General features: G+C 39.6%; 2 protein-coding genes across 2 annotated transcripts; one reads left to right on the top strand and one right to left on the bottom strand.

Moving 5' to 3' along the window:
* Positions 1 to 3,350: 3,350 nt before the first annotated feature.
* On the top strand, positions 3,351 to 5,407 carry LOC134866042 (transcription factor Jun-like). Its single transcript, XM_063885938.1, has one exon. It carries the CDS (start codon positions 3,715 to 3,717, stop codon positions 4,684 to 4,686), a length of 972 nt encoding a protein of 323 aa, XP_063742008.1. The 5' UTR covers positions 3,351 to 3,714; the 3' UTR covers positions 4,687 to 5,407.
* Positions 5,408 to 6,230: 823 nt separating this feature from the next.
* On the bottom strand, positions 6,231 to 15,017 carry tada1 (transcriptional adaptor 1). The gene is made up of 8 exons (XM_063885937.1): positions 14,922 to 15,017; positions 13,222 to 13,313; positions 13,058 to 13,123; positions 12,157 to 12,251; positions 11,785 to 11,997; positions 9,583 to 9,734; positions 9,308 to 9,464; positions 6,231 to 7,683 (listed from the first exon to the last, which is right to left on the bottom strand). Exons 1-8 carry the CDS (start codon positions 15,002 to 15,004, stop codon positions 7,531 to 7,533), a joined length of 1,011 nt encoding a protein of 336 aa, XP_063742007.1. The 5' UTR covers positions 15,005 to 15,017; the 3' UTR covers positions 6,231 to 7,530.
* Between the last annotated feature and the right edge of the window lie 3,669 nt (positions 15,018 to 18,686).

Genomic DNA, 18,686 nt, shown 5'->3' with positions numbered 1-18,686 from the left:
TCCATGCTTACAGAACACACCATTTTCCGATTCCCACAAGGTCATTTGTAATTGAAGCATAAGGAAGTCCTAATTTTCTGCGTGATAATGGGAGCAGACCAAGAATGTCTTAAAAGGTGCATCTAAGATGGCCAGAGCAGGCCATTCTACCTTAGTGTGTATTGTCAGGGCCTTAAAAAGGCCTTTGTTGCCAAAAGGCATAGACATTAACCTGCCATCAAAAACATTGGCTCTGACCAAGATTTGTCAAACTTTCCTGCCTGCATCCCGCCTGGTCACTTTCCCCTATTGTGTTTTTTCTGAGAGGAGATCAACAGCTGTCTAAAGGAAGTGTTGCTGGCTGTGATCAGCGTGTTTTGACCTGGAATCATTAGCAGAGATGGTGTACAGAGGAAAATCAAGCAGCAGGACAGGAAGAAACAGATGGTCTTCAACAAACACTGCACGGACAGTGTTTGAAATCTGTCTCTCTCAATGGTGTGTGTGTGCTCTGAAGGTACATCAACACATGCATATATAGTCTTTCTCTGTGTTTTGCTCTCATGAAAAGGGGGGAGTGTTTCCATGGACCCTGGACTGTCCCACCTTATTGCAACAAAAGCAGGCCTGTTGGGAGGCAGGCATTCAGGACAAACTACTGATTAGAAAGCTGCATGCAGTGGAAACAGCTGGCCTGGGCAGGGAGGAGGAAACGCTGTTATCTAAAAGCAACCCCATCAGGTCAGCAAAGGGGAAAAAACTGACCGAAACACAGGAAGCCCAGCCGGGACGCAGCGGTGCTTTGATAGGGAAATAGTCCTCAGTGGGCCTATAACACAGGTGTTCAGAGAGAGACGCATAGCGGGTTCAGATAGTTATTTTTATATTGGAAGCTGCTCTGTATGTAGGAGTGTAAGGACCAGGCATAGGAGAGTGAATGAGAGAAGATTAATTTTTCGAATGTCTAGAATAAAGTGGGACTTTCTGTTTAGGGGCTAATGCATATATATTTTTACATCTCCAATGTATTCTCAACGTCTTGACTTTATTCTGGACATTTTAACTTTATTCTCATTATCTCGATTTTATTCGGCATCTTGGCTTTATTTACGACATCCCAACTTTGTTTTCGGGAAATTTTATATCAACTTTATTCGTAATATTTTGACTTTACTCTTAACATTTTACTATATTCTTTACATTTTGACTTGATTAACAAGTCGACTTTGTTCCTAAACTCATATTGCATGTTTATTCACAACATTTCGACTTTATTCTCGAAAATTCCGAAACAGTATTTGTTTTTTTTACTTTTTTCTAAACATTACGACTTTATTCTCAAAAAAGATTTTTGAACTCTATTCTAGTGATGTCGGCTTTATTCCTGGAAATGCATCCCCCTATAAAAAGAACATCCTCCTTGATTTTACTTTTTTTTTTAATGCCTGGCAGTAGCACACATACTGAAAACCCCCCAAAATAAAAAAGACTTACACCTCATGTTTTCTTCATTATGCCTGGCCCTTATACTCCTCTGTAGATCTGTTATGTTACAAGAGGAGACAAGTAGAAAAAAAGATGTCTAGGCTTTGTTTCTTTGCCTTCATTACTGCTGTGGTATTTGACACAAAAGTTTCTGAAGCATTCCAGCTCTAGATTTTTACTCCAGGGTGTCAGATACTTCCAAATGGGTGTTGTACAGCAGTGTTGTGAGGACAGCATGTCATCTGGAGAGCATTGACCTCAGGCAGCTCTGGTTCTCCCAGGCTGTCTGGGACTGTTAACTTATTTATAGTTGGCTTGAGGAGAACATGTTGAATAATACAATGGGGGAGGCCAGACAGACTGGACTGCAGCTGTACAGACCTTCAGTAAAAAGTGTACTAGCAAATATCAAATGGATATTAGATTTAAAGCTAATATCATGATATTTTAAAAAATCATTTATTCATTTACTTTACTTTAATGTGTTGACTTAATTCCGATGTTTTCCCATATTACAGTCAGATGTGATCAGGTTAAGATTCAGGACATTACCTTGCTTGCTGGTTAAATACCTTTTCTCGAAAGCCAATTTCCTTAATGGATATTAAACATATTTAAAATGTGTTAAAATCAGCTTTGACACTTTATGATTATATTAAAACGTAATCATAAATGTACATAACTCTTTGTTACAATAATCATGACAAAGTATAAATCATGTTATACTCACTAGCTCAAGTATTGCAATATTTTTTATTTGTTTTTCTACTTTAATTAAAGCACTGACTCCTTAAAGTGACTTCAAGTCATAGTTTTTAGTATTATATCGGCCTTACCTCTAGAACAATTCTTTTATATGAAAAAAATTGCTTTGAATTTTTGTGCTCCACCTCTTTACAACACCATTAAATCTTAACATGATTGTATGTAGGTCATTTTAAAACCACGATCATAAACTACTATGCTTTTGAGCTTTTAAATGGGTGTTCTATTTTCAAAGTGTTGTTCTGGTTAATTGTTATTATCTGTCCATATTAGAATATGACATTCCCTAAATTCTTCCCCAAATTCTAAATAAATATTGAATGAATTTGGCTAATTATTTAGCCCTGTGAATAAATATCAATCAAACTCCTTGCAGTGGTAAATCATATCACAATCTGATATTCAACTGTAGTTTACAGGAGCAGTTCAGCTTACATAGGCTATGGAGTGTATGTTGGTTGATTTTATCTATATTTTTGTTTACTGTGCGTTTTGTAAGTGTATTGAGAGGTGATGAGAACATAGTCATATGTTTTATACATGTAAAATTGGGCAAATAAAGTGAATTGTGCTTTCTTAATACACATCCTCATGCAAGACTAAAGTAAGGATTTATTTTTCATTCATAGGTTGTTAAAACAACAAAACAGCTCTTGTTGCAGGTGTGACCTTATTTTTCTTTCTTCCATCCCTAACCCCGCACTACTTTAACAGTTAAAAGCACTCATTTTTTATTCATAACTAGATGTAGCTATATAATGCACTTGGATAATGAAGAAATCCCTTTTTCTTATCTACTGATTTGTAGAACGTGACGTTTCTCATCAGAAACATATGATATAGGAATATTGATTTGCTGTTGTGTGTTATTCAAGGTAAAGCCGTCACTTCACGATGCCGGGTAACTAATAATTGAGCGGGTAACTAAATATTCAAAAGCACTACGTAATCCCAGAGTACATTGCTCCACCGACTGCATTACCTAATCCCAGAAGCCACCGCGGGGGGCGGGGATATGGCTAGTTGTCAGAGCAACCTGCATGTCATTAGACTTACCCCACCTACTTTACCGTCTTTAGCCAATCAGAGGCCGTAGAAATGACATCATTGTTATTTTCAGTAGAGCTGCAGCTTAGAGGTGGATAAAGTTCGTCTCCACGTTGGAAGTGATAGAAAGTATTATCCGTATTCAGGACCGTGTGTGCTTTTTGGGAAGGAAAAATAATCAAAGCGGATATTTTCAGGTGTGAAAACACGGAAGGCTCGCGAGCGGGGGAACAACCCTTTTTGTTGTTGAGCGCGCGGCTCACGAGAGGAAAGTTTTCTCAGGACACGAAGTTGTCAAAGTGAGTTGAACTTCAACAATAGGCGGACTCTATCACAAGACAGTCGAGAGATAGGGAATCACAGGACACATGTAAACAATCGACTGTTATTAAAAAAGGAGAATAGCCCTCCCTTCACTTGTTTACAATAAGAAACTTTATGTCAAGGAAAATGGAAGCGACGTTCTACGACGAAGCCGTAAATGCCTCCAGCTCCCAGCATGACGGGCCCACGGTGTATGGCTTCAATCCCAAAACCCTGAAACAGACCATGACGCTAAACCTGAACGACCCGAAAAACTTCAAGCCCCAGCTGAGCGCAAAGGCCCTGGACATCCTGACGTCCCCGGACGTGGGCTTGCTAAAACTGGCCTCGCCTGAACTGGAGCGACTGATTATCCAGTCATGCACCGGGCTCACTACTCCCACCCCGACTCAGTTTGTCTGTCCCAAGAACATCACCGACGAGCAGGAGGGGTTCGCGGAGGGGTTTGTGAGAGCACTGGCCGAGCTCCACTACCACCAGCAGCCCCCCGCCGGACACCCTGACGCGCAGACCGGCGCTAACAACAGCATGGTGTCCGGCTCTGCTGCGTCCGAGAGCGGCGGGGTTCCCTACAGCTGCACGGTGCGCACCGACCCACCAGAGTACACAAACTTGGGGGCTTTTGGCCGGGCTGTGGGCACTGCGTCTGCACCTGCTTCCAGCGAGAGGCACCCCCCTATAAGTTACCCGTCTGCCCAACAGCCGTCCCACAACCACATGGACCACCACCTGGCTGCAGCGCAGCACTCGCGGCTCTCCGCACTCAAAGAGGAGCCGCAGATCGTGCCCGAGATGTCGGGCGACACCCCGCCGCTCTCCCCCATCAACATGGAGAACCAGGAGCGCATCAAAGCGGAGAGGAAGCGCATGAGGAACAGGGTGGCCGCGTCCAAGTGCCGGAAAAGGAAGCTGGAGAGGATCTCCCGGCTGGAGGACAGGGTCAAAAACCTAAAGAACCAAAACACGGAGTTGGTTTCCTCTGCTAACGTGCTCCGGGACGAGCTGGCTCTGCTCAAGCAAAAGGTCATGGACCACGTCAACAGCGGCTGCCAGCTTATTCTGACGCAGCAGCTCCAAGCGTACTAGACTGCCAAGGGAAAAAGAACCAAGAGACATTTCTTGGGGACCAAATGTAGCTTAAAGTGGCTTGCTCAGCCTCAGCTCATTTCTCCACCACATTCTCCACTCAGGCTGAATCCACTAAGTTTCTGCAGACTATACAGACTGACAATATTTGTGAATGGTCAGTGCGATCATGAATTACTACAGAGCAAAATGGACAGAGCTTTAAATACTCTGATGTGACTTGTTAGATATTTCTGTCATTTTTGTTCACTCAAAACTACATGATATTTGTATTCAGTCAAGCCAAGGTAACGTGGCAATACGTTAAGCTCATTTTAAATGTTTTAAGTCCCATGCACAGACACCCAGAGGCTGTTTACGTTCAAACTGCAGATGGACAATGCGAACGAAGCGTCGCCTATCAAGTAGCCGTATATGCATCGAGTCAAGCACTGAGCATCCCACCAGCGACTTTACATTATGTACAGAGTAACACTAACAAAACAAAATGTCCCACACCTTTTCACAAGGACTCTTATAGGTGTGTGTAGCGTTTACTGAAATACTGCCTTACTTTCTTAACCCTTATGTTCATACAACTTTGTGATATAGGTGTAACTAATGTTAGACCCGAAATAACACTTTGTAATAATATTTGTACGCTGTTTATTGAGCACTTTGGAACTGTAAATAGGACAAAATAAAATGTTGGACACGCGTGATGTGTGTTATCTGAATAATTTACAGTTGAATTGTGTCTTAATCCATTTACAAGACGTGTTTGTTATTGAAGAAACTGGGGCGGACGGGATATTGAGTCACCCGTGTACTGTGTAATGGCTGGTGAAGCTACCCGGCCGCTGATTGGACGGCGAGGTGTCGGAAGCGAGCAGCAGGAGGCCATATATGGCAAGAGGACTTCACAATGCGCACTGGGACGGGTGACTCACCGTCCTACCACTACAGCGGCCGACAAGCCTATGAAGCATAAGCACGATTGTTTACCACCTCTAGTAGTATGTTGAGGAACACTAGAAAGCTTTTAATGCAAGGAATATTCACAATGTATAAACTACTTGTACAAAAGTGCGTTTTATTTGTTTTCTGAACTGTAGTTAAATTACAAAATAAGGTTTTAGTAGAAAAAAAAAGGTACAAATGTATATACAACCTGAACTAGATGCTGCACACAAACATGGCAATGAAAAATGGCTGGAAAAAATAGCTTAATCTGCATACACATTGTGGACCACCAGCGCTGAGGGGTGCACGTTGACCTTTAAACCAGACACCAGTAAATGCTTTAGGAATACTTTGAAGACATTTTAAAAAGGTATGTTCATGAGGGGCGTGTGTTATGACTAAGCAGGCATTTCAAAAGGGAAACTACACCAGTTAACAAAATTCATACCCGTTATGCTTCTGATTTAAGAGTCTTCAAATATTAGTAAACATGCTCCATAGAAAATGAATTGTGAAAAAATGTCATAGACGACACATTTGGAGCACCCAGGGGACATTTGTTTCACAACCGAGAACAATACAATCGAAAATTTCATAAAAGAGTGGGTCAGAAAACTATACATTTCCTATGGCGCACAAAGACTTTACCCTTGATGACATCATACACCTGATGATATCACCAGGCTTGAGATTTTCCTCTCGTTTCTGGCTTTGAGAAAGCTCATAAATATTAATACAACTTTCCTTTGCTTTAGAAAAAAACAATATATATTGGAATTTTGAATCTAGGAGGTGTTCCCCTTTCAGAGCCCCACACACCCACAATGAACCTACACAGGTGTTTTCACTTATGGCTTGATTAGACCGCTCCAATAATCCTGTGCTGACAGCGCTTGATTGACATTCCTGTTAAGGCGGAACAATTGAAATTTGCATCGTTCCAATTGGTGCATGGAGTAAAGGGACCTCCCGTTACTCTCGTTGAAGCGCTGTCTCCAACTTTAACCTGAGATGAGGCCTAATCAGTCAAATCAAGTGAAAACAGCTGTGTGTAATGAACAGGGTGTTATATACATTTATGTTTTTACCTGATGTACAAAATGAGTGTTTTGTGTTTGAAAGGACATATTTTAACGGTAACAGCAGGCCTGTCATGATAATGTTGTTATTGTCGACATATCAGACACACAATATATGTTTGAGACCTCAATAATATTTACAGTATGGGCTTATAGTAGGATATTTTGACATTACCTCGATCATTTTTGCTTTGCTATTGCCAGTATTATATACACGAATGTTTAGTTTGCATGGCTCATTTTTGCCAAATAAGTCTTTAACTTATTTGTGTTTTTATTTAATATTATTTTATTTATTCACAATATTTTATTATTTCTACACCTTCTAATGCCTGAATATACTCAAAAATGTGTTTGCCCTAAGCACTACGTTATAATAATGTATTATTATTATTATACCAGTGGCATGGATTATTCAGTTATCTGTTTTGGGGGGAACACATATCATCCAACAAAGTATTTATCGTGACAGGCCTACGTTGTGAAGCTCCCAATCATTTACACGGCTTGTAGCTGATGGAAAATCCTACATTTTCCACATAATCAGTTTCTCCCTATACACCAGTTTCAAATGATGGTTGGTTGACTGCCAAAATGGCTGTAAGAACAAAGAAAAAATTATTTGCCAGACCCACTGTCCAACGGGTTTTGTTTCATCTTGCTTGAATCACGCTTCATCCCTTTGTGCAACAGGGATGATATTTTCCAGCTATTGTAAAAAAAAAAAAGGACACAATGTTTCCCATCCATTTCCATGAAGGGGATTCAATGCATTTGGTTCCTGATGTTACCCACAGTTCACATACAGTCCTGTCGGTGGCTCTCAGCAGACGAGCAGGCCCTCTTTGGCGGCGAGGCGCTGCCGGTGGACGTGGTCCTGCTCTAGTTCTTCGTGGCTCGGGTGCCAGAGCCGGGACAGGATGCGCTCCATGTTCAGGGCGTACATGGTGTGGGATGGCATCACCCCGTGGTGAACCTACATCAGAAAAGTGTTTCAGGAGGACGTTAAAGCATACACACCTCTGATGGTTTCATGGGCATGCCAGCATAACGAATGTGAACAAAATCAGAAATTGAAGCAGTGTAGGCGCAGGCCACCCTTATGACCAATGAAAACATTTCATCATATATCACAACCACAAAGCACACGCATATGATGTATATCGGTATTTACTGTACTTATCTTGACATTTTTATGCAAAGTATTAGAATTTCAACATAAATATGTAAAGCAACTGCCCTCTACTGGTTGAGTCCAGGCTATTGCAATTACATTTAGCATTGGCTGTTCTGTCCTCAACCAACCCTTCCTTTCCACCCCCTCCTCTACAATCTGAAGGCTGTTCGAGATGAGCCAGGCCTGCACTGAATCAATCACCGGTAGTCCCGCCTTCCTCTGACATCATTCACACATGGAGGATAATAACCTGACATGAAGGTCTAGCTTGATAACAAATATTTGAAGTATGGGGTTGATAATATTAACATTATGATAAATAATACAAGATCATTTAAATAGTTTTTAAAATAAGCAATGACCGAGTGATTTCCAAGTCAGACATAGAAATAAGGATAGAATATAATGGAGCTATAGCCATGCTTGTGGAAGAGACAACGCCCATAGGTTGAAATATTTGCTCATTTGAATTCAAAGATCCATACGAGAAGTTTCCTTTTGGTTGTTTCAATACTAAGTGCTTAATCTGTTGAAGATGCTAGGACCAGTAACATACATGAGCATATGTCCCTTATAGGACTGTCATAAGAAGATTTGACACCTCAGTACTGCTTCCACAGGTATTGTCAGGCCTGGAGACAAACAGCATCCTGGACAGTGCTGGCGTTACCCGGTATTTAATTGATTCTGACGGAAAAATTAAAATCTGACAAATTTAATTCTCTCCTGTCAAAATGTCGGCTGAAAATAATTCCGTCTCAGCACAATGTGAAGTTGGAGACTTGAATTTCTCAACAGCCTGCAAAGTCCTCACAATTGTTGTAGTTAAACCCGGAGTGGGCCAAGCTGGACGAGGTGGCTTGTGATGCCCATCCAAATGGAGAAATTATTGATTTTATTTGTGGGGATATGCACATGTCTATTGACGGGACTTGTTTTATTTTGAAAAAAAAAACCTTTTCAATAAAATATAAATATACACTGCTTGATGAGGTCATTCTTTTATAAAGCCTTCCTATCAATTGTTTATAAGCTTTGTAATAAAACACAGACAATATTCTCCCGGGCATTGAAATCTTCCCTGACAAGTTGATTGCCGCAAATGGAAACGCAGCAATGCTCATAATGCTACAGTGTGATCCAACAAATCCAGGTTGGAGGATCCATGAAGTGAAATTATGATGCGTTCAAGCTGGGAAAAGATAAACCCTAACAATATAAAGAACATTTGAAATGTCCTCCTGTAAAATGTAGTTTTTAAATTGAGAATACAGACATTTTTTTCACTGCAAGGGCGGGATTATGAGATGGTTTAACTTTCTAAGTAGAACCACACATATTGGTATTGTAAATCTAAAGGAAATGTCACTGTATCGCTATTGACAACTACATATCTGGTAACCTGACCTCCCGTGTCTCTTACCTGTAAAGCCTCCAGGAGATCAAACATGTTTATTGGAGGGAGGGGCGCTGGGAGATTGTCAGCAGAACAAGCCAATAAGTGAACAGCTTGTTGCTCGGCATCATCGGGTGACACTTGAGGGGGTGGGCCAGCAGCGAGGGAAGCACTTGGAGGGGGACTGGAGAAAAATAAATCAATCAATATGGACTGAAAATGTGAGCAGTATTATTTCTAAATCTTATATTTAATCTGCACATTGTTTATCAGCTACTGAGAGCGAACACAGTGGGCCATACCATTCAGTGACGTTCTGGTAAGCAGCGAGGCTGTTCTTTAAATATGGCTGTGGCGTGACATCACTGCCGAAGGCGTAGGGGAAGCGACCGTCTCGTAGTCTGTACGCCTTCCTCCGGGTGATGACAGCAGTCAGGACGTCTTTCAAGTGGTGCTGAAATAAAGCAGAGCAGTAGGTCAAGCTTTGCTAAATCTCCAGGGATAACAGAGGTGTCAATAAATATATGTCTCCATTTACTTTAAGCATCTGCAAGGACGTTTATTACAGATTGCCAATAACAACAAAGTTCCATAAGTTTGTTAACAATTAAAGACGTTTGCTTACAGATCGTTGACATTTTTATGAATTTCACGAAAGATGATATAGGGAGTTGTGACAAGAACCTGTTCAATCCAGCTAACACACAATACATTACGCTGTAGAGTACAACTTTGTTTGAGGCATCAACTCTGATGTTAAAGGGAAATATGGAAACTTGCTTCTCAGATTTTTGACGCATTGTTTTAGGCCGACCCAAAGGTTAGCATTGCAAAGGCTCCCACGACAAAAAGCGAAGGGACTTTTCGATTGGATTTCATAGTTTTGCAGAAAATAAGGATCTGCAATCGCTATAGCTAAAAAGCAGCTAAAGTCAGCTTATGTTCAGAGTAATGACGTTTAGTATTGTCATTTAGCCACTTGTTAGCAACCGCAGTTTTTATGAGACATAGAATCTTCTAGATTCACAAGTGAGGGATTTACTGATGCATTTTATGTCGTACATCAAAATGTGAAGATGATCTTAAGCTTGTATTTACTACATACCTTGTTTCAAAAAAACATTGAGTTTGAGACGAGGTAACTGGAATTAATGAATACCAACAACTTTCCAGGTTTTAGGACTTATTCCTATAGCACTCTATTACTACTTTTGGTAATTAATTCAGTGACTATGATGTTTCTCTGCCACACATTGCTGATCCAGTGTGGAGATCAGCCTCCTGGGATCAGAACCCTGATGCTGGGGTTTTCTCTGACTGAATTCAACCACACTGCTTCTAGTTTTACCTTACACCAGGGGTGTCAAACTCAAATTCATCGCGGGCCACATTAGCATTATGGTTGCACTCAAAGACGGTTTTACCTTTAAGACAATATATATATATACATACTGTATATAATATATATAAAATAATGTATCATATTACATTATTGCCTCTGCATGGGATAATTATTGGTTTTGGTAATGACTACATCTGACAGCAGAAGTCTAGAGCAAATAATCGCAAGGGAAAATATGCAACCATTACAACAATTGCACAATTTATTGAAAAAATGAGTTTGGAAGCATTAACACATAGTTGTGCACTGACATATGGTGCACGTAGACACAGAGATACTGTATGTGGGTGCACACTTCTCTGTCTCTTAAATAAATCCCATGAATTCATGAGATTAAGTTAGCCTTATTATTTTTTTAGATCAATCCCTATTTAAGTATTTAGAATTAGAATTTTGCAATATTTAAATAGTCTGAAAGCCAAGACTTTGAAAACCCCCTGTTCCGGACCCTGGTGTGTATCACCTGTCCCTGTTTTCAGGGATGGGGAGGGGCGGTGAAGAGGAACAGAGAGGAGACGGTGATCTCGGGAGTTTTCCTCCTGCCTTCACAAACTTTACACACGTATTTACAAGTATTCATCGTCTGAATATCGAGAAAGCTTCCTAAGCTGCAAGTCAAGACCTCATCGCTTTCTCAAATCACAAAAGTGGAAATAACCGTAATGCAAGTTTATTTAAATGTGTGTCTCTGAAAGAGCCGTAGCGACACCGGACTGACTAACAGAGGGGGTCATTCTGTGAGGAAGCAGCCGTCTGTCGGTTCTGGTTCTGGAGTTTCTTGTCTTGGTTGCAGAGGCAAACTTTGCTTCGTGTTTGGTGTCGCTGTGCCGCTGTAACTAAGCTCTGTCACTCACTGCCTCACTCGACACTGACTGAAGATGCGTCAGTGCTCATGTCACAAAACGAGATGAATTGTGGGACATATAGTTTACGAGCAACAAGCTTCTGTAAAGCGGCATGTAGCCGTATAAACATTATCTTTGAAAACTCTCGCAGGCCACATAAAATTAGTTTACGGGCCAGATTTGGCCCGCAGGCCTTGAGTTTGACACATATGCCTTACACATTGCACCTTTCACACGAGCAGACGGTTGCTACACACCTCGACAGCGTGGGTCATGCTGCTGACGGCATCTTCTGTGATGTTGTCCAGACCGAGCTCGAAGGCCGTCACCATCATGCGGGCCTCCAGCTGGCCCCGTGTGGGCAGCAGCAGAGTGTGGGCACTGAGGCGCAGCTCCTCCTCGTCACCTCCCAACTCGCGGGGGCTGAAAGGCTGGGCGGCGCTGAGGGGGTTCTGTGGCTGGAAACGATGCTGAGGGCGCAAACAAGACATCCAAAATCTAAATGATTCAGTCGGAAAGAATCTACTGAGTGTTGGAGGCCACTTTAAAGAAACATTATTTAAGCAGATACTTGAAATTAATTTGGCAGAGTTGCAGTTAAACATCAATATCTGAGAATAAGTACTTACATCAAATTTCTGTCTGGAGGAACATTTCTTCTTTCCTTTTGGTTTCCCAGGCTTTGAAACAGAGCCACCTTGCCACTGTAATGGCCCTGCACCCTCTAGTGGACATTAAAAGGAACACAGGAAAAAAAGAGAATGATGCAGATTACATTTAGATAGATATTTATCCCAAATTGGGAAATGATTTAAAACAATATTTCCCTTTAGACACATTTAGACACCCCTAACTGGCTTGAAAAAATGTAACAAGCAACAATGTGTTTATTTGCGGTGGGTCTTTCATCAAGGCCCATTTCACACTTTGAGATTCCCTTATCCACTTTTTCATCATCTCAAAGTGTAGACACATGGCTAGTTCATGTACAACAGGTTATGTTACTGCAAGTTAAAAAAAGAAGAGCTTTGGAATATAATAAAAAGCAGAACTCTTGCAGTTTCAAAGAGTTTAAATTTTTTTTTAAAAAACATACTTAAGCAATACCCAGCCTTGCTGCCATAGACCCGTTTGTGTGGTTATTTTAAATTGTATTATCGTTTTATTTTATTTTATCTTAAGTCTGGTTGGTCATTTACTGTATTAATGTGTGTATTTCTGTCTCATATCTATCCTTAGACCAACTCCTTCATTCTTGTGTCCATGTAGTACAGTGAATAGATACTGTAAAACACTTGTGAAATTGTATTCATATATAAATTACAATTGCTACTACTGTTACTGTGCTCCAATGATTACCATCTTTTTAAAACATTTCTATACACTTCATTTCATTTCTCTATTTATTTTTACAATGCAATTTTTAATTTTAATCTTGGGGGGGGCGGGGGTCGGGCTAAGTGAGTGTTTGTACTGATCTTTAATAAAATGCAAGATCGGATTTAAAAAATATTTAAAAAACAAACATACCTGGTGTGGAGACGATGATCTGACAGCGTGTGAGGATGGCCAGGAGGAAATCGTTGTGAATATGAACTGCAGAGGAGGAGGAAAATACCAAATAAGCAACCCAGATAGCATCACGTTTTTAATATTAAAAATACAGGCCATAAATATTTTTTGTGCTTACTAACCATTCTCCTGAGCCAGCAGACGGCGTGCCTCAATGTCAAACTCCTCCTTGCTGATCTTTTGTTTGAACCATAGCTTCAGGTTTGCCCAGTAACTGCGAGGAGAAGCAACAAAAACACAACATCAATAAAAACATATTACTGTAAGAGAGAGCTGTCCAAACTTTTTTCACCGAGGTTCCACATACAGAAAAATACACGGAGAGCTGGGCCACTTACAGAGGTGAATATTGCCTCATAAGTTAAGTTATACGTTAGCAAAACAAATCAAAAGTAGGTGAGTAATACGCAATACTTGAAAATGCTTTAAGGAAAAAACATCTCATCTCTCTTTAGGGTTACATTTATTTTGTTGGCAGCTCATTCCTTAAAACAGAAGCCTCAGATTGCTGATAATAAGAGTAAATATGAAGGTTACATTTTAAGCTGGTTATAGAAATAAGATATTGGGGTTTCTTTTTATCAACTAAGATTTGTTAGAAAATGTTTTAAAATTTTAAACGACTGAATTTATTTGAAAATTGGGCTCATTAACACATACTGTGTAATATATGAGAAGTACAATGTAAGACAAGCAAAAGTTTAATTTCTGGTCATATTCCATTATACTTTTAGAATTTGCTGGGGGACGATTCAGAATGGCCTGCGGGCCGCATTTGGCCCCCGGGTCGTAGTTTGGACACTCCTGCTCTAAGAGGTAAGTTTTATTAACAGTATTCCTTCTCATTAATAACAAAATGTTAAACAGGGTAAATAAATAATACTTCACTATTAAAAAAACTCATTTAATTACCAACACAATATCAATTGTTTTTTATTATTACATGTTTAAATATCTGTTTGAGATCTTATTAAATATGTGATCATTTGCATAGATTTTCAGAATATAAATCTAAACATTGGATAAATGTTAAATTAAATGAAAATGTTGATGATATAGTCAACAGTATTTTATATACTATTGTACATATTTATACATCTCAAAAAAATACCGCCATTAAAAGAAAACAAACAAATACATTTTAATAGGCTATTATATAAATACACAGATAAATCAGTATATATAGATCAGAATCAAATCTAGACTGTTTGGTGTAGTCAAATACTACAAAAGTGAAGGTTTCTGGCTCAGAAGAGGAGAAATCTAATACAACAGCCTTTCAACAGATGTATTGTAAAATACCATACATTCTCCAAGGCACCACAGGTGAAAAATATATATCGAATAAATTAAACCATGACACTTCCCCAGTTCATCATATTGAGGATTTTTTTGTAGTACATGATTTATGAAATGTTTAGTTTAAATATGCAAAAGAGGCATTGTGTAATGCCCACTTGTGGTGGATTTGGGAGAAATCTACAAACTTCAATTGATGCTAATTCAATTCAATACACAAGCAGTATTCATACAAACCCACAACAATGTTAAAATACGGTTTGCCTACATTAAATTCGATACGTGCACAGTTATTGATACCGTCATATATCACATTAGTATTGTCGAATACTGTATAATAATACTAGTGGCTCAACTGTTGCTGAGCAGAAAGGCTGCAAACACTAGCAAGTGCTAGTTTCCACATAGCTTTTAGCTAGCGTTAATGGCTAATTACTTCAGATTTCAACCACAAAGCAAGATGGAAAAGATACAAAAAAAACACCAAATACAGGAAAACACGCAGATATAACGGTTTACTCACTGCTTGACATTATCGCCAATTGCATCAGTTAAATTTTTCTTTGCAATCTCGAGCTCGCTAGCATGAGCTGCCATGGCGTCCATAAACAGGCCTACATTGACGTCATCAAGCGGCGACAGTGGCTTCCCTTTCTTTTATCTCAAAACTTTATTGAATTAGGTCCTTTTTTATTGGACAAAACAAATGTATTTATTTACCAAATTGCATTTGTTAAAATCACCAAATAAAATATACATAAATAAGCTTGGATACAAATTTGATAGAATAATCAATATATTCAAGATGTATTATTTCCCTCTAATATTCTGTAATGGTAAAGAATAATGAATGATACATTTTGAACAATATTTCCATTTTGTTTATTTACAATGCCAAAGTAGATGGGGCAAGGTTACTGGTTGATCTTGGCAAAAAGTAGTCTACAATATTTAGCGCGTCCTTGTATGAGAAAATGCTTTGCAGGGTAAAACATTTGTATCATATCAAAGAATATCCCTCTATTTGTATTTAAGACAATCACCAATATTGTATTTAAAGTATATTGTTTAGCAAGTTACTCTGATATAATGGCATACAAGCTTTATGGCAACCTCATGCTGGAACAGAGAATGAATGGTTGGAACCGTCAAAAAAAAAGATTGACTATTGCCTATTGAAATGAGATGTGAATTAATCAGCATTCACAAGACAACCCTCAAGGTTTTTCAGTTGAAGCACCAACGACATGTTTCTGTCAAACCAGAAGTTCTAAATAATTAACGTTATTGTTAACTTTACCTGACAATATTATAATATATTAGTTATTTAATGAAGTTGAAAAGGATGTCAGCAAGTGTTTTTAATCATTGAAAAAGTACTGATTTTCTCCTGTTCTCCTTTACTGAGTGGTAGGGATAGGTAGTAAGACTATTCCACCACTAGATGGGATCATCGTACGGTTTAAATCCTGCCAGGTCCAGTCCATTGACATCGTGTGACAGTAGAACTGAGTAAAATGAGGAATTCGACTAGAGCATAGAAACTGGACATACTTTTTCAAAGTATCATCAAACTTAACTTTAGCAAGGTCAAGGTACATTAGAACCTAAATAGAGTGCAATACAAAGTTCCATAACCAGGAAGAAAGGACTTGAATATTGAAAGCAGCTCAGGATGAGTTTTGAAGGAAGAATCCCAATTGTTTTCCTTGAAACTTGGGCTCACAAGAGACGATGAGTATATGAAGTATAGCAGGGTCACGTGCAAGACTTATCAATTCCAAGAATGCTCTTGGGATGAAGGCTATTGAGAACATTGAATGTAATTCCAGTGACCTCCTTCTAACAAAGCACACTGCCATACACGTTTTTAAATGTCAGCATTCTCCATGACAGTTTTAATGAAATTGGAAAAAGCTTTCATTCAATTAGAGGGAACTATCCTATCCAATTTTAACCACTGAAATTCCTGCCCAATTCAAAAGTCCTTGAAAAATAGCTGCTAAGGTGTCAACTAGTAAATAAAGTAATCAGACCGTATTTCCTGTTCTATTAATAATAGTAGATTCAGAACGGGTGGAACATTTGTAATAATCACATTTAAAGCTGATCCTAGGTTGGCTAAAGCTGGACTTTAATTTGTTTGGACTCAATAAAAATTCAGAATCAAGTCCTGAATGTCTTTCTTTAATTTTTGTACATTTCTGCTATCTTCCCCTAATTGCATCATTTCAGCATCTATAAAACAAAAGCTGCAAATATTTTACTTCATGAAGAAATGATTGTAAGGAGCTAAAAGATAGGAGCAGATTGTACTGCTGTAAGTGTTTTGTATTATTGTTCACTGGACTGGATGTAAAACATTTTTGTGGTTCCTTCTGTTGCTGTGCTCTGTGGCTTTTTGGCTCATGCCCCTCTTGAACCCGTTTAGGCTGAGGGGCCCTTATTGTTTTTCACTCTTTTAAAAACAGTTGAGCCGCCAAAGCAGTCGCTCCTTTAGCACTGTCGCTCCAGGCGGTCCTGAAGCCTTAAACAGACCTCCATGACTCAAGCCATTTATCACAATAAGTGAAATCCTATATCCAGAATCATACAGTTAACAGTCATGCAGACTATTAGTGGGTCCTCCCCTTCACTGACTAATGCTGACTCTGCAGTGTTCTGAGGTCATATGTCTGTAGGAGATCCATTAGATAAAGGGTTTCAAGGTTTGAGTCTAGAATAAACAAGCTTTCCATGCCAACCGCATGAACAATCAAAACCATCTGAATTTCTGGTCACTAATAGATGTATTTAACAGATCTGTTACCTGGCAGCTGAAACTGGAACTCACTTCTCGTGGATGAAATGCTCTGTTGTTTGTTATCTGTGGGATGTGATTAGTGAATAGATTACCTTCCTTCAGTTTAAAAAAAGTGCATTTAAATAAATCAAAATGTTCTCTATCTCACTGGTTGCTTGTGTGCTTCACAGCTAAATTAAACATCCCTCTGCTGTATATTTTAGAGAGTGGAAACTGCAGCCCAGTGAGTCTTCCCAGATCCCTCAAAGTGATCATCCATTTTAAACAAGTGTCTGTTAAGCTTTAAATCAAAAGGGCACTTAGGAACAGAGGAACAAGGAATGGACTTAGCTATGGAGATGTTTAACTGTCCCAGTTAGGGCAAAAAATTAGTCATGGTGCTTATTTTCAAAGAAAAACAGCTCCACATCCTGTCTGTTGATTTGCTGTTTGACGCTTTCTGAACTTCTTCGGGCTAATGAGTCACTCTCACGGATATTCCCCACACAGCAGATGTCTTTCAGCAAAAGCAGCAGAGCCAGCTTCTTCCAAAAATCTTCCGATCCTGGTGCCATCTCGGTGGTGGAACTCGTAGACAGCGATGCTTCACTCAGTGACAAAGAGGGCTTTCACTTCTGAAACATGCAGCGGTTCTCAGAGGACCACACTGCACGAACACTCGGCCATCCCCAGTCTGTTAGCCCAGTATTTGAGGTGGTATATAGGCCTGAGTGTGGTCCACTTTACCAGAGCCAGGGATGTCACCTTCCCTGTACCAACAACTGACTGTGCAATGGTTTGGTTTTGTGGGATAGTCATGCATTTCCATACCCCCAAGAGACTATTTAAAATGTAAGAGTTCAGTGTTTGTTGTGCAGAGCTATTGGAAGACTTCAGTTACAGCTCCTGTGGTGATGGAGCATCCCACAGTAGCAGTCTCTGGGTTGTAATATAGTCTCGACGTCTGAGAGGCAGACTTGGTACAGGAAAAAGTTGGATTTAAAGAACAAGTGTGCTAACTGTTCAAAAAAACTCTTTGGCTTGGGCTCAGATTCTTGAGGAGAGTGTTTGAGCCTGCACTTGACCTTTTTTTTTTTAGCTGTGTTGTCCTTATATTAGGGCTTGTTAGGGTCCATTTGTGTGTTACTTGATCTGATTTACGCTTAAATGAATAATTTGACAATGTGTTTGTTTTCTGTCTTTACCAGAGGGAGAACAAAAGACCAGTAAGGCCTACTACTCTAGGCCGTTAGCTTGTGTTAGCATAAAGGCCGGAAAAACGGGGAAAGAGCTATAATGAATCTACTCTAATAAATAAATACCAGCCAGTACATTCCAAGGTCAGTAATTAACACGTTAGCTGGTGTGTTGAATCACGCATTGTGGTTTCCGAGGTTTTACGTGTTGCTGTGTTTCCTGGCGTATAGCGACTGGGCACAATAACATAGGTCTGAAGTTTCAGCACTTAACCACTTGTAAAACCACAACTTGCCATTTTTTCATTAT

Source organism: Eleginops maclovinus, chromosome 6 (genome assembly GCF_036324505.1).
Source record: "Eleginops maclovinus isolate JMC-PN-2008 ecotype Puerto Natales chromosome 6, JC_Emac_rtc_rv5, whole genome shotgun sequence".
NCBI classification, from domain to species: domain Eukaryota; kingdom Metazoa; phylum Chordata; class Actinopteri; order Perciformes; family Eleginopidae; genus Eleginops; species Eleginops maclovinus.
This window is presented reverse-complemented; position numbering and strand designations above follow the sequence as displayed.

Coding starts and splice junctions, on each gene's coding strand:
- LOC134866042 (XM_063885938.1), top strand. CDS start 3,715: ATGTCAAGGAAAATGGAAGCGACGTTCTACGACGAAGCCGTAAATGCC.
- tada1 (XM_063885937.1), bottom strand. CDS start 15,004: ATGGACGCCATGGCAGCTCATGCTAGCGAGCTCGAGATTGCAAAGAAA. Junction 13,314..14,921: donor ATTGGCGATAATGTCAAGCA/GTGAGTAAACCG, acceptor TTCTCCTCGCAG/TTACTGGGCAAACCTGAAGC. Junction 11,998..12,156: donor CCTCCAGACAGAAATTTGAT/GTAAGTACTTAT, acceptor TTGCGCCCTCAG/CATCGTTTCCAGCCACAGAA.